The sequence below is a fragment of the Amblyomma americanum genome, chromosome 3 (genome assembly GCF_052857255.1).
Source record: "Amblyomma americanum isolate KBUSLIRL-KWMA chromosome 3, ASM5285725v1, whole genome shotgun sequence".
NCBI classification, from domain to species: Eukaryota; Metazoa; Arthropoda; class Arachnida; order Ixodida; family Ixodidae; genus Amblyomma; species Amblyomma americanum.
The window spans coordinates 163,475,943-163,503,199 of NC_135499.1; the positions used below are offsets into that span (position 1 = coordinate 163,475,943).

The 27,257-nt window shown below is 44.5% G+C and overlaps 1 protein-coding gene across 1 annotated transcript in view; it reads left to right on the forward strand.

Moving 5' to 3' along the window:
- LOC144125326 (UPF0764 protein C16orf89 homolog) overlaps nt 1-27,257 on the forward strand; it is a 79,194-nt gene that overhangs the window by 47,390 nt on the left and 4,547 nt on the right. The window contains exons 2-7 of the mRNA XM_077658603.1: nt 12,368-12,424; nt 14,365-14,526; nt 18,482-18,629; nt 19,277-19,388; nt 20,977-21,136; nt 24,795-24,923. Coding sequence (XP_077514729.1) covers nt 12,368-12,424; nt 14,365-14,526; nt 18,482-18,629; nt 19,277-19,388; nt 20,977-21,136; nt 24,795-24,923 — 768 coding nt within the window. The remainder of the gene's footprint in view (nt 1-12,367; nt 12,425-14,364; nt 14,527-18,481; nt 18,630-19,276; nt 19,389-20,976; nt 21,137-24,794; nt 24,924-27,257) is intronic.

The following is a 27,257-nucleotide window of genomic DNA, read 5'->3' on the forward strand; positions in this document are numbered from 1 at the left end:
GTGAAAGAGGTACTGCTGTCGCTTCACCGCTGCAGAAGCTCTGGCCTGCTGTTGCTTTGTCCTGGCGTTTGTGGCAGGAGGCGAGATTTTCCCACGAACCTCTTCCCGCCTCCTCTAACCCCCTCCGTCATCTTTCATTTTTGATCGATGTAATTAACTTTTTATCGTGTGTAATAAGGGAGTAATTACTCATTAGCATTCATCCACCCAAGCGCCGCCATACGGCTAGAGAGGAAAGCTGTACAGCTTCCACAGAACTTTCTTCAGCTTAATGTCCCGAAATCTAAACTGAGCCACGGGCGCCGCTTTCTCATCTTCTGGATTTCCTGGATTACTTCCGGATTTCCGGCGTCCGCTTGGAAAGCAGCTGATCTGAATCCAATCAATTCAATAGCTGCCTCTGAAAAGTTCTTCTCTGGTTTCATACATTTTGGTGAGAGGCACGGATGCATGGCTTGTACTCAGCTATATCATGTGGCTGTATCACATGGGAGTTCGTATTGCATCTTCGTTTCATTTTGCTGAAGAACTCATCATCATCATCATCGTCAACCTGACTGCGCCCACTGCAGGTCAAAGACCTCTCCCATATCTCTCCAATTAACCCTGTCCTAGTTATTGAATTTTAGCCCCCTCATTATTCGCGTCACAATTACATCTGCCATTTTTTTTATGACAAATGAGGACTGCTGTCTTCAATTCAACATTAATGCCTCAGAACGTTACCTCAGGACGAGCTTTCAGTGGTAATACTAATTGTCACCAATTAAAGAATTTATGTTTTGTGGATGAAAAGGCAGTTCTCGTTAATTTGACGCAGAACAGATAAACTATGCGAGAGAACTAGAGCTTCCGAATGTAGATAAGGCAAAGAAAGCCAGGCGAATGGCATCTATATCTGTCTTGTGGTACGCATGACGGAAGTAAACAGTCGATGAAACCGAGAAGATAGAGGAAAGGTTTTTTTCTTCTTTAATTTCTGGTCTTTATGAATGGAAGATTAATAGGGTAATTACATAAAGATAACTGACCAGAAAGCAGAGAAAAAAACAACGACATGGCGCCGGTGGGATCTGAACCCACGACCTCCGTAGTGCGACAACCTGTCTAAAGTTGAAAGCCACCTTCACACTTCTCCGTTTGGTATTTTTAATGTGCGATTTACACTCCGGATGATTTTTTTTCATTTCTTTGAATTTTGTTTGACCACTTTTTGAGAAAAGCTGGAAGCCTGAATTGTGGCGTTTGTCGCAGCAGACTAAAAGTGTCTTAAATAAAAGTGAATGAAAAAGAAAATCATTAGCAAAAGCAGCTGCAGAGCTAAGGGATATCACAGTCAGAATATTTGGTTTTTAATCAAAGGTACCCGTTAGATCAGTTTGTTTCTGCAACTGTTAAGCGCATTTATCTATCCTGTATTCCTCTACAAACTGTTTATTGTTCTGGGCGAGTCCGTTTTTGTTTTGCCCGCTCATTAAGGATGAAGCTCATTGACGTCGACTATGCACAACTACCGACATCATCGCCAACAGAAAGAAGCTCGGAAGAATACTACTTCTCCATATGCACCGGTATTGCCTAGGAGGGATCATCGTTCGTTAAAAAGTTAGCTTATCAAAATATTCGCAATAATTTTGGAAAGAAGGGGAATGCACGTTGGAAGCTCCTCTTGAAAGGGTGAATTCCTCCTCCGATCTGTCTAGTAACCAACTGGATAGGAACATCATTATGGTGCACTGATGGACGTCGAGCGACTTCTTGAGTGCATCTAGTCCTGCTTTCTGTTTTAGTTGTTGTCCACTGGCATTACTGCGCCAAGCACTCATTCCTTTTCGGACAAATAACTCATCGCTCCAAGCACTCCTGTAGCTAACGAAGTACAATTTCAAGGGCACTACGTGCATTGTTTGGCTTTATGAGGTTTAACGTTCCAAAGCGACTAAGTCTATAAGGAACGCCGTAGGGGAGTGCTCCGGATAATTTCGACTTCTTGGGGTTCTTTAACATGCACTGACATCGCGCAGTACTCGAGCCTCTAGCAATTCGCCTCCACCGAAATGCGACCGCGACGGCTGGTATCGAACCCGCGTCTTTCGGGTCAGCAGACGAGCACTGTAACCACTGAGCCACCGCAGCGGCACTATATGCATGGTGCCGTGCATTTGAAGAAGATCGATGCTACAAGGTTGGACAAGTGCACCTGCAGCCAAATTGTGCAGTCGCATTCATGCCTAATTCCATGCAATCAATTTTCTGTGTTTTATACTAGCAGAGATGTAAGGCTTCTTTTTATGGGAGGAAGGAAGGGGCGGCTTTAGGAGCAAGTCTGCTATATTTCAGTCGCTGTATTAGCTCAAAGCGCACATTTCCGCTCTTAAGTATCTCTTGCGGTTGTATGGGCAACGGAACCAAGGATCCTAACAATGGTACTTAAACACAGGGCCTCTTTTAGCCGAGAGAAAGAAGTGGGGTAAACTATATGCGCCAAAAATCATAAAGAAGGCAAATGCTTCTCGAGTGGATGTGCAGAGAAAAGAATCTTGAAGTGCGCCATTTGTGACGGTATGAACGGTGCCTGCATAGTGGGGCGCAATAAATTTTATTTCAGGAGTACAGCAAGAAAAAAAAAAGACGCTTCGAGTGCTGCCGGCGATGAACATCTGAGTGCATGACTCTTTTCTTTTATCTACGCAACGTGCTTTCAGAGCCACTGAAATGAAATTTATTCACCATAAAGGAACACGCTGGCTACTTGAACGCAGATTGATATCAAAGCGAAATCTTCGCGCAAGACATTGACAACAGTAAAACAGAATATATGGCAGAGAATGCACGCGTTTGAAAAGTGCAGAAGGCAGTATTTTGACAAGAGAGCAGCGGATCAGGAGCTGTAAAATTCCTGCGCGGCTTACGTACTACCCCAAAGAAGCATGCGAATAATAGATAAGGCGCTTTAGACTCCGTGCCCCCGAAACCTAAGTGAGGCGCAGAAACATGAAAACGGTGGATGTTCTGATGCTCATTCCTCTTGTGTCTGAAGGGCGAGTTGCGCCAAAAATCCTATTTTCACGGCTCACTCACCCTTTATGCCGCGAAGATATGCTTGATGCGTTCTGCTGTAAAGCAATGGAGAATTTTTATCCCCGATCTCTTATTCATGTTGTATAGTTCCATTTCTCATGGAGTCATACCGGACTCTCTTGTAAGCAAGAATGCGCCATTGCCTTCGAGCTATAAACTGCATTTCAGGGAGAATAAAACTCTCTTGAAGAGCGGGCAGGAGTGATAGTGTGTTCGTGCGTAGGAGGGAACAGGACAGTAAATCATGGTTGCGATGGAGCAGTCGCGCAACATAGAAACAAGTATATATGAACTTACAACGCCGCGTGATCTTTGTAGGCTTGAGAACGAATGGCTCGGAAACAATATTTTGTAGAGGAGAAATGGAAGCACATGAAATTTGTATCCAACAGAGCCGTATATGTGTCTTGGTTCCCAAATAGTCTCTTTTGGATATCTTTAAGATTTGCCGTTATGTTTCCCGGTATGCGGCAAAAATGGCTTTTCCTGGCTTATGACGTCGGTCCGACAACACTTTCCTTCTTGATTTTCTTCCGATTTTCTACGTACAATGTTAAAAGTCATTAGATGATATTTTCCCGCCAAGTCTAAATTGATATTTCAATATTATGAAGATAAACCTTCAGGAGATGCGGCACATAATTTACTGTGTGACCGGAAACTGCACAATGTACACAATATGTTTAGTACTGTGTGTACGCCAAGTGTCCGGACGTATACTGTCATTGATGCTCTGAGAAAAAAAAAGCTTTAAAAGGCATAGCATGCTTCTGTGCTAAGAGTCCGCTCAACTTTGTAATACGTGCTTTACATTACGCCATTCGCTAACGAAGGTCAGTTAACACCTGTTCTCTTCCTATGTGCTGATCTGTAGTTGACTTGCTGCCATAAATGATGATAAATAGCCAAAAAATTGAAAAAAGTCGTCATGAAACTGCTTTTTTATTTCTGGTTTCATAGGGCTTAGCGTCCTAAAGCACTCAGGTTATGAGGAACGCCGTAGTAGAGGGCTCCGGATAATTTCCACCACGTGGGGTTCTTTAACGTGCACTGACATTGCACAGTACACGGGCCTCTAGAATTTCGCCTCAATCGATACGTGACCGCCACGGCCGAAATCGAGCCCGCGTCTTTAGGGCCAGCAGCCGAGCACCATAGCCACTGAGCCACCGTGGCGGCTATGAAGCTGCTTTTATCGGTGTTTTTAATTATATTGCCGAGCCATGTCTTACTGTGTCCCTGTCTTGTCACCAACGCCGTGACAATATATACACATATTGCGAAAAACAGATGAATAAGCAAACTAATTGCTAGAGCTGTGTGTCACTGATAAAAAGAAAAAATATGCAATTTTGCGCTTCCTCATTCGTTTGTATAACTCAGTTCGTTTGATTCAGGCCGGTGAACAGCGCCTCAGTAAATATTTAAAAATATTTTAAAACAAGCACGCGAAGAAAACTGCTGCTGTCTAATGCAAAATGGAGCAACACATAATGTAAATGCACGGGCAACCCTCAACAGACTTATGCTGGTAGTTTAACGACAGTAATTTTATCTGTCGCTCACCAAGAACACCCCGAAAACATTATTTAAATACGCCAGCATCCTTGAGCCCATTAATCGCGGGACATATACCTGAACCACCTCCTTCAGAAGGTTGCCAAGAACGCGACGGTTGTGAATTCTTAGAGCAGAACGCACCTGAATCCATATGGCCAACTGGCGAAGTCATAAAAAATATAGATGAAATGGTTTGGTTTATGAGAGTTTAACGTCCCAGAGCGACTCAGGATATGAGAGACGCCGTAGTGAGGGGCTCCGGAAATTTCAACCACCTGGGGTTCTTTAACGTGCACTGACATCGCACAGTACACGGGCCTCTAGAAATTCACCTCAATCGAAATTCGACCGCCGCGGCTGGGATTGCACCCGCGTCCTTCTGGCCAGATGCCGAGCGCCGTAACCACTCAGCCACCGAGGCGGCCCAAATAGATGAAATGGGAAGCGAAGATGGAAGGGGGGGGGGGGGGGGGGGCATCCTAGAGCGTCTACATGTCAATGTAATTTCTTGGCAGTGAGTTTCTTTTATCACTGATGTTAGTGTTTGTACCTTATTTTGCGCCAGCGTAGGGTCGCTGAGTCCCTCCTCCGTCAAGTGGCAACGTTTCCGATATACATTTTGAAAACATGGAAGGGATAAAATGGCGGAGGAGTCTTGCTGTGGGCATCGAAAATTTTGCGCATACATCGGCACTGAAGGAAATACACGTTTATAATGTTTTTATGATACAGCACACTATGTCAAGCAGTCATCGGCGTGCCAACAAATAAGAGAAATCGGTCGCTCAAAAATTCCATCAAAAGAAATACAAATGTATTCATGTACGCTAGCTAGTGGACTGAGGCTTCCCTTCCACCGCTTCTTCATTTTATGCTGTCAAGAATCGCATCTTCATTGCTCTCTTTCTCAACCGCAAATGTAGCCATGTACTGTTACACCCACGCACACGTACACTCACAGAGACGTATAACGTTCGAACACAGGCCTGCTGACCATCATCGTGATCATTTGTACACATCAGTGCCGATCGGGTTATGGAACATCGTCTTTTCCTCAAAGGCAGAAGTTGCGCATCAACCATTGCAGTACTAAAATTGTTTGATAACCCCTAACTAGTCAGCATACGTTTTTAAACTCTGCGGTAGCGCGTTAACAGGCCGAGTAAGAAGGAGAAAAGATGCCTCTACATATCGGCTTTTTCGTTATATGAGCTTGACCAGCGCAGCTCTTTCTGGTTTTGCGATTTATACTTCTATTTGCGATACAATGAATAGACCCCGCCAACACCTGTGCAGAGCGCGCTCGGACGGCTCCTCTCTGCCAGTGACGTCATCGATTACTTGATGTCATGTGACCACTAACGTGACGGCGACCTCACTGGCACGTGACGCCACGTCACAATCACCTGATGGTGGCGCCATGGTCACGTGATGTGTTACTCGAACGAAGACGCCGCTGACGCCTCACGTGAGCCACTAACAGATTCACTGTAAAAAAAAAAAAGAGGAGGGGGGAGGCAAGAACTTTAAGTAGAGCAGGAGAGAGTCCAGTTGGCCCGCTATTTCCTAGAGAGGCCACGTGCTAGCGGGAAGGAAGAATGAAGAGTGAAGGGAAGGAGACGGGAGATCGCAGGTGATTAACGTGAGCGGGGGTAAGTGCAGCGGCGAAGCCTCAAGGTAAGCCTGAACAACGCGTTGCTGGATAAGCTCTAAGCATCGTTTTCAGGGCGAGTGAAGGGATTGGCGGTGTGATACGAGTTGTCTGCTTAGAGTTCGGTACGCGGTGGCCGCTCTGTTCAACATTTTTGCGTTCTTTCTGTAAGCTGTCGCTTTGTTTACAAATGGTGCACTATCCATTTCACATTATCAGCCTTCTGTACACACACGGCTGTCGGGGATGTCCGTGATGTTCGAAAAATAGGCCTGCGAACGGTACAAAAGAATGTCTCGTCTTTGACGACCCAGAAATGCAAGGAAGATGAAAAAAAAGAGTGCGAAAACTGACGGTAAAAAATTGAGTATTTCAGCGATGTGCTGAATATTATACCTTTAATGAATTGTTTACGCAACAGTACATTTATGCCTGCCGATGTAGAGTCGGTAGCTGCCTTGGGACAATTTTTGGAGCGAGAAGCAAACTTCATGGAGCTTAGAATGGGAAATCATGGTTGCAGAAAGGCAGGGCTAAAATCACAAGTCTTCTTGGTTGTAAGTGCGCCCACATATTGGCAACAGTCTTGCGCAAATGTATACTTAGTTGTGTAGCTTTAAAGCTGCACATTCACGCCTTCGCTGAAGTTAGACCTACATCGAATGTGTTTGAAATTAGATCTGCACCACTTCAGTGCGCGGCTTAGTAGCTGTCTTGGTACTCAATTTTCGTAATACCTCTATTTAAATGGTTGTGTTGTTTTTCTTGACTACTTTTGACTGCTTCAAATCCTCCTTTGTGACTTTGAGACTTCGGGTCTTACACTCTAAACCCGAATACGCTTATTTGGGTGTAAAAAGAGAGTAAACTCTCCTCTAGCGCAGTTCCTTTAATGAAAAGGAGTGCGCTAGAGGACAGCTTAGTCCCTTTTTTTACTCGTTTCTGCTTCAGAGTGTATGTCTCGACTCTGGGCAACGAGCACAGAAACCGCCATCTGCGGGGAGTGTCCCTGAACGTGGCACTTGCAGTTCTCTCAGAGAGGTTTTATCGGATTTTCTGTTGGATTGACATCCGGGTGTGTCGGCCACAGAACAAAAGGCAACGTGCTCCGGAATGAAGTTAAGAGAAAATGCTTGGAGAGGAATGGGCGCACTGAACGTATGAAGAAAACAAAGTGAGGGAGACAAGAAATCTGGTAGTGACAGGTCAAAAGACAGGTCGAAGAGCAGGATAATGGTCCTAACACAGATGGTCTCTTTTGTGCGCATCTCAAATAGAAAATAAGACTTCGGAGTCACTGAAGCACTCAGGAAGCGTGCACGAGGATACGTGGAGCCTAATGGTCTTCCTTGACACCATTCGTCTCTGAACAGGCGAGACTATAAAGCCGAAGACGCCTACCGCACAATTCTGCTTTTCAAAAGCAGGAAGTTAACAGCAAAACTTGCTGAGTTAGACCAACGGAGTTCTCTGGGACGTTGTCAGTTTCTCACTAGGCGGTTTTGAAAGGATAATGAGATCAGTCGCATCGAAATGTCGACATGCATATTGTGTGGTCGGCTATTCCGGTAGGCGCAATGTTTGCGAAGGAAAAGGAGCGCTCGAAACGCGTCGTACCAGCTGTCCATGCCTTTCTACACTGTTAACGCAGATTTTTTTTATGGTTATACGTAGCTGGGGGGCTTTTATATGGGAAAACTTAAAAAGCATTAAGCGGGTCTTTTGTACACAAATATCTTGCAACCACGCAGCTTCTTCTCAGGCGCGAGGACCTAGTTCTTCATGGTTCTCAGGTTGATGCCCGACCGCATCTTCAAAAATAATAACAACCCCCTTTCGCCCCCCCCCCCCTCCCCGAAAAAAAAAGAATGAGAAAGACTTGGTCGCCATTTCGGAATCCCTAAACGGTATCAACCTGCAGCTTGAGGTTACAGAACACTGTTGTACTCACTTCGCAGCAGTCAAGAGAAATGAAGGCGCAGCTTTAGAGACAGCCTGTTGATGAACAAAGCTCTTGTTTGCGAAGGCCATGTCTGACACTTACATGAGCGCATTTCTTCGCCTTTCACAACCCTAATCTCGACTGGATCTACAATGCAGCAGCTTCTTGCGGGCACTTACAAATGACGACAATACGTCCGAGGATGGCGTTGTTAGTGATAGCCATTAAGCCAAATCTGACAGCTCACTGAGTGCTTTGAACTTAAACTGCAGAAGCGACATGAAGAAAGCTGGAACAAGGGCGACGACCACTGCACGCTGTCGGCATAAGGATTCCTGCCTCGCGAAGCTTGTTTGAACTCAAGGAGCGTATGATTAGGGTCCAGTTGGTACGGCATAATTTAAACATAAAACTGTGCAAGGACAAGACACCAAGGAGTTGTAGAGGTGCAGATGCGCTCTTCTTGTCTACATCTTCTCTGTATACTGCCCCTTGCATAGTTTTTATGCGTTTGAACCGATGTTTCGTGTTAGTAAAGCTTGTAAACGAATAAGCCTGCTGGAGTGTCTGTAACACAGGGACTTCTTTCGCACATTGCTCCCACCGAAGTGCGGCCACCGCTCCTGGCATTCGATCCCTCAACCTAGTGCTCAGCAGCCGAACGCCAGAACCACTCAGCCACTGGGACAGGTCGAAAATGAAGGAAGAGCCATGAAAATGCCGCTGGAGAGGTTAACAACGTGATCTGATGGAATAAGGAAGCTAAGCAACTTGATACGAGCACAATATTTTGTGAGAATGCGCACAAAAGAATGCAGCGTTCAAGAAAGAAGAAGCACACACGCACTCACGCACGCACGCACACACACACACACACGTAGACGGAAACACGCATACACACAACAGTTTATCTCTGGAATAAGTTCGAAGTACAAACCCTGGTTAAAGAAAACGCCAGACGCTCTAATAATCATTAAGGAAAAGAACAAGCGCCAGTATAAGAGTGGGGAAAGAAAATCCTGAGACCACAGAACCCGCCAGGGAAGAAGGAATGATGCAGAACAGGTTCATATTCAGGATGAAGAAGGAAAAATTTACGAGGACACGGTGCGCTAAAATACGTTAGAGAATACAGTAAAATTGTTTAAATGTAGTGACAGGGCTGTAGCGTGGACCGCAAATACAGGAAGCATATGCGGAGAAAGTATCAGCCTTGAGCAATCTTCAGTGAATAGAGGCACAGGAATAAATTTCAAACTATACGACGAACGGGCTAGACGAAACACTCGATCATCAGGCTAAGTAACGAACTTAGCCTAAAAGAACTCCAAAAACCAAGAAAATAATAACCGAATTACGAAAGCCGCAGGAGATAAACTCCAGAAAGCCGGCGCATAGTGAAATTAACTTATTCTACGAAGAGAAAGGAGATTCGTGCGACATTAAGTCATACAGGCCACTTCAGTCGATAGTATGTAGATCCACAACGCGACCCATAAAACTGAATATCCTAGCTTGGGCAGGGTAATACGGCCTATTAGGAGAAGCGCCGAATGGCCTGAATGCAGGCAAATGCAAAGCTCATAACTTTATTTTTTCTTACACAATGCATTAGGAATAGCCAGATGAGGCAGAAAATTTCAGTGAATAGCCTTTCTAGACCTGAGGGCAACCATTCTGAGAAGCACAGCGCTGGCAGACAAAGGACGAAAGGGAACACAAAACTGCACTGACTAACAACTTTGTTATTTCGGAAGGCAGTCAGCGCAGTGGTGTATCCTCCTTGTTCTGGTTCTTAATCTGCCAACGCTGTTATTCTCAGAATGATTCTTAACCAACTCGCCCAGCAACATACCCTGAGGGCAACGGCGCGTACTACCACGTTAAGGGGGCGCTGTTGCTGTGTATCTTGAGAGATGAGGGCGTAAGTAATTGCAGTATATATTCCTGCTAAGGAATCTACGTAAATCAACACAGCTCGAGTATAGAGTGAGTAGGGATGACGAAAGGATAGCCAATAAAAATGAAGAAACGTTCGCGATACTGTCGAAAGTCGTAACACAAAAGGAAAGCAGTATCAGTCAGCGACACCTCATGTGTCACTTGCTGGCCAAAGTGCCACCAGCGTTTATTCAGCGCTGGTTTTATACAAGATATGCAGAAAAGGGAGACGCCCTTTCCACATGGGGGGCGTATCTTGCCACGAACACAGTGCGCGCTACACACAGCGCTAATAGCGATACAGATTACGATACAGCCGTGGTTGCGACATTGTCGTACGACACCGTTGCTATTTGCGATATATTTGATAAGCATGAAACATTGGCTATAATCAGGTAATCTAGGTTTAGTCTCGTATAAATGGCAGTCACGTATAAACAGCGGCCGCAGAAGAATTGCGCCTCCCAGGTCTAATATATGTAGATTAAATTGCAGTATTAGGTATAAGTTATAGAAGTAATCAGCTACTCGCAAATATCCCTCGGCAAAAAGGGCAATGTTCGAGATTAATTTTAGCGCAGTAACCAAAATACTGACCAAGTGGTAAAAAATGTATAGACGATCAATGCGATTGATGAGGCAGAAATGCGTTAGCTTTAGGCGCATTCTCTTTGGATTCTATTATATGTGTTTATGTGTTCTCTGTGTGGTGAATTAGTGAGAGAGAGACGTTTAAGATCTCACCCACATGCCACCCATCTTATCCCCGTCTCTTCGTCTTTCCTCTTTCTCCTCTCGCCTGAAAAAATGAATGGATAATTTCACTCTTTCATTTTGCTATCCACCACCTGTCGCCGCCTCCCTCCTCCTATCCTCTCTCTCTCTCTCTCCACTTCGAAACTTGCAAATCGTGGTAGTTTTTGGCTTCAGACAACACCTGACAGAACCTTTTTTTAATGCTGATGCAGTACAAAAAGGTGCAAATATGTCCGAGGGTTAATTAACGAAGACAAGCGGTCTCTGGAGGATAGAAAATGCAAGAGAAATGCGGCCGCAACGTAGCACATCCCTCTATCGGTGCCACACGCATGAAGTAGTACAAAGCGCATGAAGAGAAGCAACGTTTCAGGGCTCAAGTTAGGCAACATTGCTCTGTGCCTCAAGAAAAAGTTTTGTCCAATCTAGAGGTAAACCAAAGGGCGGTCGAAATGGAGGCGTATGCACTCAAAGAAAAATCACTAACGACATGTGCACAAGGCAGCGAGGGTTCGGCATCTTTTTAAGCGAGGAGGCCCAGAGGAAAAATGTAGTTTCCTGCAACGCCTGAGAAATATGTTGGTAGGAATAGAGAAAATGGATAGGAAGGAACAGCTCTTAAATGTTAAACAGGATATACGAGTTAAACAATTTAAATAGGAACCTAGTTGCTCAGCCACATAGTTACTCAGCGCCAAGTATATTTGAAATAAGAAGCTTTAAAAAAGCGAACAAAACCTTCTTTATCACAGACGCGAGTTATCAAGACAATGCTTATCTCATCCAAACGTGCATTCATCCCTGCTTCTATTAAAGGCCGCATCGCGTAGCAAACAACGGGAGGAGAAATATGGAAGGAGGTAGTCAAAGAACTCCTACATATTTTATAAACAACGATGTCTGGCTACAGGAATAGGTTGTTTTAACTTTTCCAATCATCACGTGGAGAAATAAAGAAGATAGAAAAATTTTCATGCTGCCCAATGAGCCTCCTGTGATAAAAAAAGACTACGTTAAGAAATTCAAAAATCTTAAACCACGCCTGGCATATTGGAAAATCAGGTAAGCTGGGGCAATCAAGTAACAATGATAGTAGGCCGGACACTGTTGCACGTTTCTTAACTTTTGGCATGTCAATATTTATGATCTTATACTCGCTTTACAACCCCTGTATTCTACTTGCGTTGCTAATGTGCAGAACCAGGACGTTGTACATAGAACAACTCAGCATCTCAGCAAAAGGTGTAGTGTATTGAACTCGACAAAATGCGCAAAATCTGCCAATAATTCAGATCATCGTATTGAAAATCATCAGGTTGTGATCTCAAGTAGCCAGATATTTTGCTGACTGTCTTGTTTATTTACACTCACCACAGCATTATCAAACTTTAGCCAAGACAATAAAAAAAGATCTTTTCTCATTCTCCGTTTTCTAGACCAGCTTCGACTTGAAATACGCCGCCTACAACCGACTCTGGAGTCCGCACTAAAAGGTAAGCGGCAACAATAATATCCAAATCATCTTTGCAAACTTTGTCGCTTTAAAAACGAATGAAATGCGTGCAGCATCCGCAGCAAGGAACGTAAGACCTTGGGTTTTCAGTATTTCTTCACTGGCTAAATTGTGAAATAATCTGAGCTAACACAGACAAATATCCGCAAATGATTTAAAATTTAATTTGCTGCTCATCCAAACTACGCATTCATCAATAATATTGAAACAATGCGTTGTTTTTAATTTGGTTATCACACCTCAGGCTGTAGCTATTGCTATCATTCGCTTAACAAGCTTCAAGCCGTCAATGTGTGCGCGTACTTTAGAAGAAGCAGGAGGTTCATTCCTGCCTGCACGTTTTTTTTGCAACTCGTTCATTTTACCGATGAGAAAAAAGCTAACAATAAAGTCTACGGTGTCATGCTGCAGAACCAGTACTCATGGTAATCTATATGAAAAAAATGTATCAAACCTTATCGCTTCTCAGGATCCATTCATAACATCTATCAAGATTGCTGACAACAGACCCTTGTTGTTACGCTTCAATCAAGCCGAGTTCCGTTCCCAAGCACACGCACTGAGTGACAGAATTGCCGCTCCTGGAAAACCAGCAAACGAACTCAGCGATATATGTTTCCGGGTTAGATCAAAATGTCACTTTTTGTAACTGATACTTTCCTGCAAGAGGAATAAAACATGTTCAGTCACGCTTCTTGCGTGACCCGTAGCCAATATAGCATCGCTTCCCGAAAGACTTGTGCAATTCCGGCTTGGCAGTGTTCTTTTTTCTCATGCTATCAGATATGGTGGTAATACTACACTCACGTTTTATTTTTGTCTCCACCTTACTTCAAGAAGAACAAATGTAGAACCCGGTGTAGTGTTTCATCAATTCTGCGCAGGTGCTCTGCTGGATAGCTAACGCCAATTAGACCTAAAATATCAACCAACGATCGGCTGTGGATTTTGAACACTGAGGGTAAAAGTTGCTTTGCTTTCCTTGTTTCGCTGAGATGAAAAATAAAAATACGAAATGTAGATACGCTTTACCGTTTCATTATTTTTCTAGTTTCGCGTAATGAGATTTCACCTGAGGCCAACATGACATTTTAGTGATCTGCCATTTAACTGTAGGCACTGGTATCTTTTCAATAGCACTCGGGTTTTTGTCCTTGTTGTTAGAGAGCTAGTAACGGTTTGGGTTATTCAGTACAAAGAGAAATTTTGCTAATGTGGCAGCTCTAAAAAAAGCAGTGAAGTTTATATCAAGCAGTGAGCAATAATGAAAATAGGCGCTATTTTGGAACATTTACAAAACTTGTCTTCAGCAGCCAGCTACTTTCGACTTATAAAACGTCACATGAGTGTTTAGCGACAGGTACCATTGCTTGGCAGCTCAGGCGATCAGGCAAGCCGAGGAATCGGATCGCAGGGTCCCGCGTTTGTTTTTGGTCCACATGAAATGTGAGCTGCGTTTATATGAATCGGAAAGGACCGGGTTGAGTCGAGTTATCGGTTCGAAAACCAGTTACTGGGTTCATGTAAGCGCGCACCGAGTCGGGTCCAGTAAACTCCGCCGCAATGGGTAGGTTGACTGAACTGGACCCTGCCTCGATGTGCTTGTAAACGCTGTCGAGCCGAAGAGTCAGGATTGCGGGAGGGGAGAGGATAAATGCGGACCTGGTACTCTAGTACGATTTTCATCCTTTCCGGTTTCAACTCTTTTGAATTCATTTCAAGTTTTTTATTTGTATGTTCGGTTTCCTTCGCAAAGAGGTCATATTAATCTGCAGCAGACGATATCCTCGCTAGTTCGTGCTTTAGACGATCCCCTTGTATATACGTTGCCTTATTTCAATTTATATATTTATTTTCTGGAAAACCTACACCGAATGGCTCGAACCGATTCGGCTGAAACCGTGATTGCCCCTTTTGCAGCCCAACGCCAGTCACCTTCACAGTCAAAGAGTACACAGACCAGCCTCGCGAAAGCGGCTGCCGCTCTCAACCGCACCCGGGAGCTGTTCAAGCTGGCTTTGGATATATACCAACGCGGTGCACCCGTGTTTCTGGACACACTCACCATGAAGTCTGCCGCTGGTAAGACGTATTGCTCAAGTTGGCACAAGACAGAATAGATAGACCGCTGTATCATTAATATCACCCGCGAGTACGACTGACTATGTCAAGAGACCACAAATATGGGCTTAACAAAGCATTAAGGGAGTTAGTCAGTCAGCTGCGGCTATATTGCGACTGATTTTAAAGCAGTAATTTTAAGTCTCCAATTTAGCGGAAAAGGTGGCGTTGGCGTTGTGGCCAGAAATCCACGTCACGCGTGCAGACCTTGTAATGCAATGTTTCAAGTGGGTTAACTTTATGAAGTAATTGGCTTCACGTAAAGAAAGACATTCTCTAAGTTTCAGTCAAGATTTGAACCAGCCACTCCTGGGCCGCCAGGCAGGCACGCTACTGACTGCCGCGGAGGCATGCTTTAACGGTTTCGGCAGAAGCGGAGTTTTATATGTTTGCGGTGTGGTTTTTCATGCTTCGTGGTTGACGAGTGTGTATGCTTGCGAGCAGCAAAGTGCATGCTGACGTTTCATGTCCTCTTTTTTTTTTTTTGATATAGCATAGCGGCGCCTGCATGCAGTGGCCACCGGAAAATCCCCGTGATCTGATGTACGCCGCTGTACCAACAGAGGGCGCGAGCAGTATAAAGTTTTCTCAGTGTTGAACTCCTGTGTTGCCATGTGCATGTGATTCTGTCTTTAGTGCAGTGAGTACTACTCAATGTGTGTGTATATAGAAGGAACATTATGTGCGTAGACTGCAATGTGGAATAGTTCAAAGACAAGAACATGAAAACTGTGTAGTGATAAATGTGTGACTGTGAACGAGGAACAGTGACACTGTGCGCAGAGGAACCGCTCAACCCCTCAACCATTTCGCCATCGCTTCATACCCTTACGGGCGGAGCTTGAGCGTCCCATTAAGTTTTAATCCTAATTTTAATTAACAATTTAAAGCCCCGTACTTGCTAAATGAGCAGTTTTATTCAGCGTAATATCAACGCTTCCTGCGATGTCCGGACACCAAATCTAGAAGGCAAGGTCGTTTCCTACTAGTACTTGGCGGGCAGGCGACCATACCAATATGAGTAATCGCAGTGGGCTGGCCTTACTCATCGAAGCCGGATATAAAAACATAAACAAACTCACACGAGCAAAGCTGGAACAGTGCATAGTGTCACGCGCCCCGCTGTCTTCAGACCAACTCCGACGGCACGGGCACCGGGAGAGTGCATGTGTGGAGAATGGAGATAATAGGTGCCGGAAAAGCTGATAGCCCGTCCCAAGGTTGAATTCGCTTGCGGCCTACCACACTGAGATCACCACCGTTCCGAACGGTGCGTTAAATTGTCCTTCACGGGGGGAGAATTAACTCATAACGAGGCCAGAAATTGACTGCGCGCACCAAACATACTTGCCCCGTACCTAGTAACGACTAGATTAATGAGTGTGAGGTATTTTAGGGGTTTTTTTTAGCCTAAACATTTGATTGTTCGCACCATCTCCGGACGATGACATGATGGAAGCTTTCAGATCTTATCCGAATAAACTCGCCAATCATATTGCACAAGCAAAAGCGAACTGCTGATGTGAGTATTTTTTGCGTCTGCTCTTTCTCTTCAGCTCTTTCCTTAATTACCACTCCTATTCAAATCGTTCAATTCGAACAATAGCGCGACATGCCTGAAAAATCCTGGTCGCTTATTGGAGAAGTAACGCCATTCAGTATGTCGCAGATCTGTACTTCAATTTGTGAATCGTTTTTTTTTTCTTCAGCCGCCTGAGGAAGATTTTTTAAACTTCGCACGAAACCTGCCAACACGCAGTGATCGCGCAAGCGTTGCGCCCAAGGTGGCATCTTCTTCTCGCACCAACCCTGCTCAGCATTGACGGTGTTCTCGCGATTTCCCAACATCGACACTGGACTCCGCAACTGCAAGCGGTAGTTTTGTGCGCAAAAGGTGACGTTCATTCGTATTATTTTAATTCGGACAAAAACGACTGCTCCGCTCAGCCCGGACTATCCGGAGGTGCCCGTCTGTAACTTTCGTTTCCACAGTTGCCGAGATTAACTTCGTTCAAAACACCTATGAGGGTACTGGGTACTTTCTGAACGACTGCGTGCCACAGCAGTGTAGAGGACACAGTTATCTGCAAGACGGCCAGGGGTCCATCTTGGCACTGCACTGTGTAGTAGTCCAAAGAGCTGCGCTCAGATTTTTTTTTTTTTTGCTGACGGCAAAGTTTAGCGTGAACAGTTCTGTAACTTTGAATACTAATTCTTGGCATAGTAATGCACGAAACGCATATTCTAGATTTTTATTCTTTTATTTTCCGACTGGATATTTTACTATTTTTGTGACTTTTTGTTCGTGTCTCTAAAATTTTGGCAATGAAAGATTTTTTTCTTTCTTAAGCTACATATATTCTGATTATTTTTTTCTATCCTTGAAAAGAGAATTCTGTTAGCTACACTGTGGTTTGCTGCAACAAAAATGTTTATGTAATGGGTTAAAAATTTTTATGCGCACCACCCTGAAATTGCCTCTTTTCCCACGTTAAGGAAATAGTTGGCAGAAGTGACGTGGAAAAAATCTAAATACAGTACAGAAACAGTCTTTCGATACAAATGTATTGCAGAATATGGTGTTGAAATGGGAAGCGGCCTCACTCGTCACTATGCAACTTTTTGTAGAGATCCCCTAGTGCAGTTATGCTAATAGAGCAAACTACGTTGGACGTGATAATGGCAAACCGCTGCTGTCTCGCATCTTTTCTTTTTGGATGACGTGGCATTAGGTACAGCTGATAAGTTCGTCATCCACCCCTGAAGGTCATTATAGGTATGTGCGGCAGAGTGCGGTTGTAAGTGGGGTCTGGATGTGTTGGCTAGAGCGACAGTATCAAAGGACATATATGTGCTGTCTGGCATATTCGTTGCATGTGGTGCAGAACTGGAAAAAGATCTGGAATAATTTTGTACATGGTTGGGGGTGCACGGTGTAGGTAGAGCGTGAGTATACGCCTACCACCAAATGCCTCCTTGTCAACGGGGGAGCTTGGGGTGGGTGGAAGGCGGGGGGGGGGCAAGATACTGGGGCGAAAGTGGCGCATCTGTGCGCTTCAGTCCTTAGTGTCGCGGTGAAGCAACCGGTTTTCCAAGAGCTACAAGCTTTCTCCTGGCCTGGGTAGGTAGCCATTTCATTAAAGAGAGCACATCAAGCGGCTGGTGCACGGCTTCCCTGGAGTAAAATGGTCGGGAAAATGGGTCTTGAACGCTATCCTTGCATCCTACAAATTTAATCATCACCACCGTCATCATCGTCGTCATCATTTTCCTGTGGCTGCATTAGAAGACATTCGCTTAAAATTATCAAGCGGTAAAGCATTTGACCAGTTCGTACCGGAATTAGCCCGATATAGCACAGAGAAAGCATGAAACATAGACATCATCACCACCACCACCAAGGCAAGGCGCTGCTAGGTCAACTGCGCTAGATACGCCCATCAGTGCATTTATACTCTGCGTACTGGTTTTTCAAGTGAACAAGTGGCGCACTTGCAATGAGGTTTCAAAAGCAGAAACAGTTTACCTCAGCCTATAAACAGCAAGTAAGCGTCGACGTCACTATAACAGGAATATTTATTACCGTAGAAAAATAGGAAACGCTATCAACGTTTGCATTCAGAATTACGCACAAGTTCAATATTACGAGGCGCCTAAGACTGTGGCTAGCCTCTGTGACATATGCTTGCTATCTTGTGGTACAAATATGATTTTTTCCGCCGCGAAAGAATGAATATCCAAAATGTCAAAAGCAGCCAACAAATTTTTTTTCTTCATTTCGACTGCCTTATTGCCTCCTGACATTCAAGCGTACACGAAATACTGCCCGTACGAGCTTGCACACGAGTGCTTCCTGTCCGCGTTCTGTTTCAGTGCGCTAACCTTCCTGCAGAAGCTGACATCGAATTCTTTGCAGCTTTGCTTCCCATCATACGGATCGGAAATTGGGCTTTCGATCTTCCGGTGTCGCGTATCAGCGCCGATCTCATAGAAAGGCCGATTGCTTCCACGGGATTCCTGGAGGACTTCTCCGACTTTTGCATCTTGGAGCTATCCACTCCACGGTGAGCTGCTCGCCTCGTTTGGTTGGCGCGCCTCCAACTGAAGAGCTAGAACCAATCAGAGACTTAATTTTTTTTTCCTCACTATTGAAATCAGAGTAAGTGGAGCTTGTAAGAGATACCACTTTTGCAAGTTTTCTTTTTCAACAGACGTCACATGATTATTCGCTGTGGTGATAAAGAGGCTTCAGAGACATGTTAAAAGCATAAATACTCAAAAAAAGGTTGCGCCACAATTCGGCCTTCTCTTCAAAGAATTATAGATGATTGGGTGTCTCCGTGCTTTCTTGAGCCGCAGTTGTAACCTGCACTTTTCGTTTACCCGCCGCGGTGGCTCAGTGGTTAGGGCGCTCGACTACTGATCCGGAGTTCCCGGGTTCGAACCCGACCGCGGCGGCTGCGTTTTTATGGAGGCAAAACGCTAAGGCGCCCGTGTGCTGTGCGATGTCAGTGCACGTTAAAGATCCCCAGGTGGTCGAAATTATGCCGGAGCCCTCCACTACGGCACCTCTTCTTCCTTTCTTCTTTCCTCCCTCCTTTATCCCTTCCCTTACGGCGTGGTTCAAGTGTCCAACGATATATGAGACAGATACTGCGCCATTTCCTTTTCGCCAAAACCAATTATTATTATTATCACTTTTCGTTTTCAGGGTACCGGAAGAGTGCAAGATCAGCTCGAAGTGCTTCGACCTCATGACAGACCCATATTCTGACGGCTACTGGCTAACGCATGAGGTGTTCTACACACTCATCGCTTATGTCGTAAGTGTGCACGTGTCTGCGCGACACTTCAAGGGACCTGCGCATGGCTCTTGTTTAAATAATGGTTAATTAAGTAGCTCTAACCTACGCAGGTAGTCACGCCTTCAAGCTTTTTGAAAAAGAAGAAAAATCTAGGCGCAGCAAGAAGGCGTGTATATTTCTTACGCAAAAAGGGCTGAGAAAACGATGTATGTGAAAAGTGAACGCGCTTAGTCCCTGCATCAGATAGAAAAGGAAAAAAAAAGATTCCATGGCACCGAACACTCAACCTTCTGTGTCTTCTAACGAGGGCACAGGCCTCCAATTACGTGGTACGCGAGCAGCGGCTGCGAATAGGCACATACAGACCTCTCGCAGAAACTAATATCCGTGTATGTTGCGATAGTTCGTTCCAAAATATCCCTGTAATTGCTAGACATTGCATATGCAGATTGAAAGTGTGTTAACTTGCTTTATTTTGTTGGTAATGGCCTCTGAGCTGTGTAGGTGTAAAAAAATGAATTCATTTTTTGCGGAAAATAATATATGTGTTATTAGGCTCATTCATCAACTTTTATAAAGAATTAAACTCGTCGAACGTATTCAGGAAGAAATAATAAATCGATAGCTGAATACGATATACTAATTCCATAAATTGATGATGTAGCACTACGTCTATTGAAATTTTAGGTTTTTTGGAAGCAAGGGCCAGTTTCTGCAATTAAGGATCTTAGCGCATGCCTTCTGAACCTCTGGCAGCTGATGCATCGAGGTCGTTTTGAGAAATGCGTAGAAAATGCGGTGGCTCCCTAACCATGCAAGGATTCGATATTTATTTTCATATAATAAGCGAAAGCTATTATTATTTGTACAGTCTGCATACTGCTTCATACGCTGGATATTGCACGATTAACGCCAAGACTAGTAGTGACCAGAACATTCGTCATCCTTATGAACTAGTTATCGTTTCTAATTTTGTATTAGCTGATCATAATATTGCCCTACATTGCAAGATGATAAATTGCAAGCAATATTATATAGACTGAAAGATTGTCGAGTGTTCTGAGGCCTAACGGCCTTAGAGAAATCCTCCTTATCTTTAATAAAGAATAGTGCGAAATTTGATGGTTCTCTGTGATGTGCAATCACGAATGGCAGCGAAGAAAATTCGCGTATGCTTCAAAAGCACTAAGCAGAAACGAAATGCAGCATAGTCGTTCGCGACAACGTTTACTCTTGCACTAATTATATGGCGCCAACACCTACATTCAGTTAATTAATTAATACATATTGATATCTAGTTCAATGTGCGGTGCATTTAATACATGTGGTTATTAGGGTTACAGAACCTTGCAAAACTTTTTTCTGCTTTGCAAAAATTTGCATGCATAAAAACCTGTCTTCCTCAACAATTTAAACCGCGCTGGTGTTTAAATCAAGAGGCTATATTTCCTGTGTGAAACAACACAGTTCTTTACGCAAAGCTGATGAGCTATATATTTTAGCCATGCCAACATGGCAACAAAGGCTCTCTTTCTTTAAAGCTCCCTTTCTTCCTTTCCCTCTTTGTTTCTTTTCTTCCTTTTTTCTTTCTTTTATGCTCTCAAAGAGCCCCTGCCAAAAGCAACTCCAGCAACTGCTCAGCGACCACCGCCGGAAGAGCATAAAAACATTTCTCCGCCAGACATGCAGCAATATCTACAGAGATGCGATGCTCGAAAGCGATCAGGGATTGACAGAGTGGTTCCAAGATCTTTTCATGGAACAAGGTAAGCTTTCTTTTTTTTTTTGCTTACTAGCCGCGGTGTGCTTTAGTACTGATCAGCACTCGTCTGTCAGCTATCTATTAGTATATTGTCACGGTGTTGGTGACAAGAGAGGACCTGTTAGAAGGCAGGGCTCGGCAGCGCGTCCTTCAGTTGGCGAGACGGCGAACTTCAACGTCTTTCAAAACGAGAGCACCACGAGCGTCGTCTTCTTTCCGAGCGCCACGAACGCCACCTGGCAATATATATATATATATATATATATATATATATATATATATATATATATATATATATATATATATATATATATATATATATATATATATATATATATATATATATATATATATATATATCCCTCTTTTCTGTCCCCCTTCTTCTATGTCCCCTTCTTTTTTTTTCACGATGTTTTAATGTGGTCTTTAGGGCCGCCACTCTATTGTTGTAAAAACCCATCTCTCATTGTTTGAAAGAATATCTTGTGTATGTTACCACCGTGTCAGTCCAGGGGAACCCCACCATTTCAGTTTTCTTAACTGTCCTCAGCTTTGCAGGTATACCTTCGGATCTTTTAGAACTGTAGTTCTTTCAGAGAAATCTGTGCCGCTGTAAGCGGTGCTATAGAATCGCTTTCTATAGTTGTTGCCTGCATGTTGCATGCACAGAGGGAAGATAAGAGGAAATGAAAAATACACATGGGAATGCAAAGAGATGAAAGAAAATTCTATCTGCGGGTACGCTTCGACATTTATTAAGCAATTAAAAGGAAGGAAGCAGGTACTATTCGTCATGTTGTACAGAAATACCTTATATGCTAGAACGCACATTCTGAGCCATAAAAGTGCTCGTTTTGGGAATGCTGGGATTAAATTTTTCTTAACTCGGCTCGGCCGTTTACTGTCAGGAAGCCTTTCACTGGCGTCAAGAAGAAAGATTCAGCGCGTTTTAAGCGCAAATCTGCTCACCCGAATCACTTGGTGTAAAAATGGCGTGAAGAAAAGCAGTAAAAGCCAGGTATAATTGTGAAACGGCACTCGCCAATGTTTCCGCTAAGCGATTCTTTCGGACTTTCGTGGAGCTGCCAGCTGCATATCTTTTGTCACACTTTTTCAGTGTGCTGCAATATTGCAGGCGAATGTCTTCACGCGGGCCGCAGGGTTCTTTCCATGTTTTCACAAAAATTAGTTGTTTTTTTCGCACACGCCAGTGCATATCTCTTTGCGCTGGGAATTTCACTGCTTGCACACGTATGAGAAATTTTGAACACTTTCCCATGCGGTTTTTGATAATGAGCAACATTAAAAACCCGCTCTAAAATTGCTCATTGCGGCTCACAAAAATAACTGCACACTGCTAAAGGAAGAACGGAGAGAAAGAGAGAGCAACGGAAGCAACGTAGTGATTTAGGCACAAGATAAGGCCTCTTCCCCACTGGAAGGGGGGGAGGGTATATGTGAAGAGCTAGTCTGCTGGGAAAGCTGCCACCTGGTACCATTGCGTGCGTCAATCAGTACGCCTAGTGTGGAACGCCGTGGACCGCTCACAACTGGTTGAAAGATTCCCCATGTAGCGAGGTGTTCACACGCAAGTCCTAGTTCCCTAATCACTTGCGTAAAAAAATCAATATGACTGATTTGTGTGCGGTAAAATACTGTTAATTCATGCTTGCGAGCTCTACTAAGAACTCTTGTGCCAATTTATTGCCAAGTATGGCGCTGCAGACAATTTAGTTGCGCAGTGTCCATGATGAATTTGGTGCCCAGGACGTAGCGAACCATGTTGCAACTTGCCCTTGGCGCTGCTTGATATTATTCCTAGTGCGCTAGCCTATAGCTTGAGACACGCTTGCACACGAGGAAAATTATAGTGCGCCATTTAGTGAATTAGAACCCTTGCATTTGCTTGGCTCTTGCACCATATTCTTTCAGTTTAAAACGTTGAGACGCTATACGTGTTCAAGTTGGCATAAGCACCTTGTTTGACAAAAGCACAAGCACCTAAAGCTTGCTGTAAGTTGACATACAAACACACTTTGACAGGGGTCAGGGCCTGTTATCTGGCAGTCACGAAAATCCAAGCGACTATCAGCGGCCCTTGCAAGATGCGTTATTTATACAGCCGAGGCACATTCGACAACGCAAGCTGGCTCTCTTCGGATTTAAAAAGCGTTGCACACTATAGCTTCACTGTATTACATGCAAGCTGCTCATTGACAGAAAAGCTATAGCCGTCAAATGCTATGAACAGGAGGCAGGTTTCTCTGAAAAGAAACAGAAGAAGAAGAAACACTTATCTTGGATTTTACGTGCATTGAAAAGTCTGCAAAAGGCGCAGTAAGACTCGTTTTTGGACTCAAAACAGCTACAGCTAGGAAAACATGAAGCAATTAAGCTGCACTTTCAGGACAGCAACGCTAGACTTGGAATGTGTCTTCCGCGTCTTCGCTCCCTTTCCTTGCGCTAGTGAACATGTCCCATTCTTCATACAAGGACCAAATGGCATGTAACTTCCCACTCCAACTTTATAGACTTCACAAGGACCTTGAGAGAACGATGCCTCGCGCACACTACTCAGAACGTGCGTAAGCAAGTTGCTCCTGGTTTCAAAGTATTAGGTCCGGCGTACCGGCGGCTACGATTTCATCTTTTGCAAAGGCAAATTGAGTGGGAACTGCGCTTGAATTCGTCCCGGCCGGTATGCCTCTCTCGTTTCGTCGAAAATGAGCTGCATTCAACTCTGCCAGTGCAAAGTGACTGCGAGCTCCACTTCGGTTCCCTGCTCTTTCTCACCTCCCGCATCACGTCTGAGATTTCTTTGGGGTTATTTTGTGCAATGCAATGCGCGGCACGTTCAACGCATCTGCATACATTTGCCGACCTCTACAACATGCCAACAGCTGTGGCATGCTCTTAAAGGACGAAGACAGCAGAACTTTTTGTATACGCGCTTGCTTTATCGTTCGTTCAAAAGCGCAGGCGCTGTTTTGAACCCACTTCAAGAAAATATTAACACGCACAGGATGACACTATCGTTTCATGTTTGTTTCTTTCCCGCTTCTTAGGCCCTGGGCGAGCTTATGGGGATGGAGTGAGGACTAGCGAAGAACATCAGAAAAATAGGACAGAAAGTGTCGCCACTGTTAGTATCACAAACAGAGAAAAAAAATTATATATTGATGCGTGCCAGCACACGTCTGCACTTTCGTCTGTGAAGCTCGAAGAGCAATGCATGACCAGATGCGTTAGCAGTCAGAATCCGCGATGCAGCTGTTTTTCAAAGTTGGATGTGGCCCGTCTGTACACCGCTGCTCTCAATTCCTTTCCAGTAATGCTTCACAAAGAACCGTGCACTCTTTGAATCCGCAACTGCGTCAGAATTCTCTTTTTTTTTGCGCTACGCTGCCGTGGCTTTCTGCGTGTCAGCTAACAGGGTAGTTCGTTTCGTTTCTTTATTCAGAAGTTCTGTCCTCGGTTCGTGCTTTCAACAGCTACATATTGCGTACACGAGGTAGTAGAACCTGGCTGTTCTTCCGAGACAGAACCCGACTCTGCGAGTACTAAGCAAAATCTGTATATCTCTGCTTTGATGAGGCCAAACGGGCAGCCTACTGTAATCGCTAGGCTGAGAAGCTTTGTCACGTGCTTTTTTCTTTGTACAGTTGGCTTTTGTGGACTTGCCGGATTCCCGGAGTTCTACAAGCCTGAGTGGATTCGAGCCATTCGTAGCTGGCAAAGGGAAGATGGATGCTACACCGACGGCTTGGAAGTTGTCGACGACCCCCTAACAAGTAAGGACGCAAGTGCTACCCGTCTGATGCTTCAGTTTCTCCAAAAATCCTCTTTTTGATTTGGATAAGAGATCATGCATTCTGAAACCTATTGCTTAATAAAAAGCGCCTTAAATTAGCTCTTGCCACAAGTCAGCCCTTTCCTGTGTCGCAATTCCCCGTGATTTTCTAGAGGCGTTGAAAGGACTCTGAAACAAATGTTGCGGTCATACTCTAATGCAGGGAAGCTGTAACGGAGGTCAGTTTGAATGTTTGTCAAGTGGGGGAAACGTGAGTGATTAAAGGGCAGTGATCGTGTAGAGGTAGCGCATCCGCCTTGCGTGCAAGAGGACCGCAGTTCGATTACCGGTGTTTCTCAATTAGAACTGCGCGACAAAAAAAAGATCCGCGTTTTGGTGGAATTGCAAAAACAGGCTTGGGCTGCGGTCTGATCTCGGTGACCACAGCCGACAATGCACTCACTCATCAGATTAGGATTTGGTCACCGTGGTGTAGTAACTGGCCAGCACTCCCTCTATGAGTGCGCCAGTTAAGCCCCGGTCATCAGTATGCAGCTGCTGTGGAGCAACAGATCAAGGCGGCGGTCAGTCTTCTGACGCAGCGAAGGATGCTAATAATCTCTGGCTCCGGACAGGCTGCCACAGGAAACTGAAGCTGGCAACGTTTAACACTAGAACCTTATCCAGTGAGGCTAGTCTAGCAGTGTTGTTTGAGGAACTAGCGGGCATTAAATGGGATGAAACTGGGCTTAGTGAGTGACTCCTAGTCCACAATGATATAGCTGGCAACATATATAGGAATTCTACAGCATTAACGAGAGAGTGGTAGTTCATCGTAATCAAGCTTAATAGGAGGCACAGACTGAAAGTGGTACGGGCCTCGGCTATGATGAATAGAGAGCCGAATGCATCTATGAAGACGTAGAATCGGCAATGACTAAAGAGAAAACACAGTGTACTGTACCTAATGACGACTTAAATGCGAAGCTAAGCAAGAAGCAGGCTGGAGACCAGGCAGTGCGCGACTATGGCATAGGATCTAGGAACAGCAAGAAGAGTTATTAGTAGAGTTCGCAGAACGAAGTACTTTACTGATCACAAATACCTTCTTCCGCAAATGGGCGAACCGGAAGTGAAAGCCCGGTTAGGGAGACTAAAAATGAAATAGTCTTCATATTGTGCACTCACGCTGGTATTGTGCGGGACGTGGAGGTGCTTGGAAACCGTACGATGTAGTGACCAAAGGATGACGAGGTGTCCAATTAGCATAAACTTGAAAACGGAACTGAAGCAATTAGTAGAAAAGAAGCTCATCAATGAGCTAGCAGTGAGAAGGAAAGTAGACGAATTCAGGACCTGGCTGAAGAACAAATGTTTGGCTCCAATCAAGGATGGCAACCTTAATACCAGTAAGCTCTCCCTCAGAAGACGAAAGATCTGATTAAGAAACGTCAAGGCAGGAAATCACCTGTGTCAACAGACACAACAGAACTTAGTTGCCAGAGGGCAGAAAATTGAGCGAGTTTGTTAACCCACAGTTGACTGTGGAAAAAATGAAGCTCTAGCAAACAACGAAATTAATGACAAACAGAGATTAATCGCATCTCAAGACTTTTATGGAGGTTTGCATGCATGCACAAAAAAACAACTACATCCAAGAACAATCACGTTCCGCGTGTCAGACTTCCGGCGGGGAAATATTAGCTATTAACATAAATTTTCATTCGATCACCGAAATGATCTATCTCCCTTCCAGAAAGCCTAACCGATGGTTCGCGAACACGTGATTTCCCGGTTTTCGATATATGAAAGGCTACTACTAACTCCCGCATCACTCGACCCCGGTGACGGAACAAAACACTCGTTTCCAAGAACAGCGGACAATACCCGTCCTTGCGCTTGCTGCAGCTGCGACAATAAAGCACCAAATTGCTCCAAGTGTGACCGTTATCAAGGCAGTTCGCATGCTCCATAAGCCGCACATTCAAACAACGTCCACATTGAACAAAGTTCACCGTATCACATCAGAAGGGAACTTTGACCGTTCCGACCTTGCAGGCAACGAACGGTGATACATGCCTAACACCACATCCTCATTTTCCTTTAGTTGTGCCACGCTACGACTTTCTTTCAAAGGGCATAACCTTGATAGTTTGTCGAGGCTGAAAACATGACCCGAGGACCATATCTGCCAGCAAGTTTCTTAATCTCCTGCGATCGCCGACGAAGTTACGGTATCGCGACGGAACCGCAGCGTTAGTTCTTCTTCCCGCTTTTGTCTTTGCACTTAACCTACCGAACAGCCATCTCACTTGCTAAGCTCATCACGTGACAT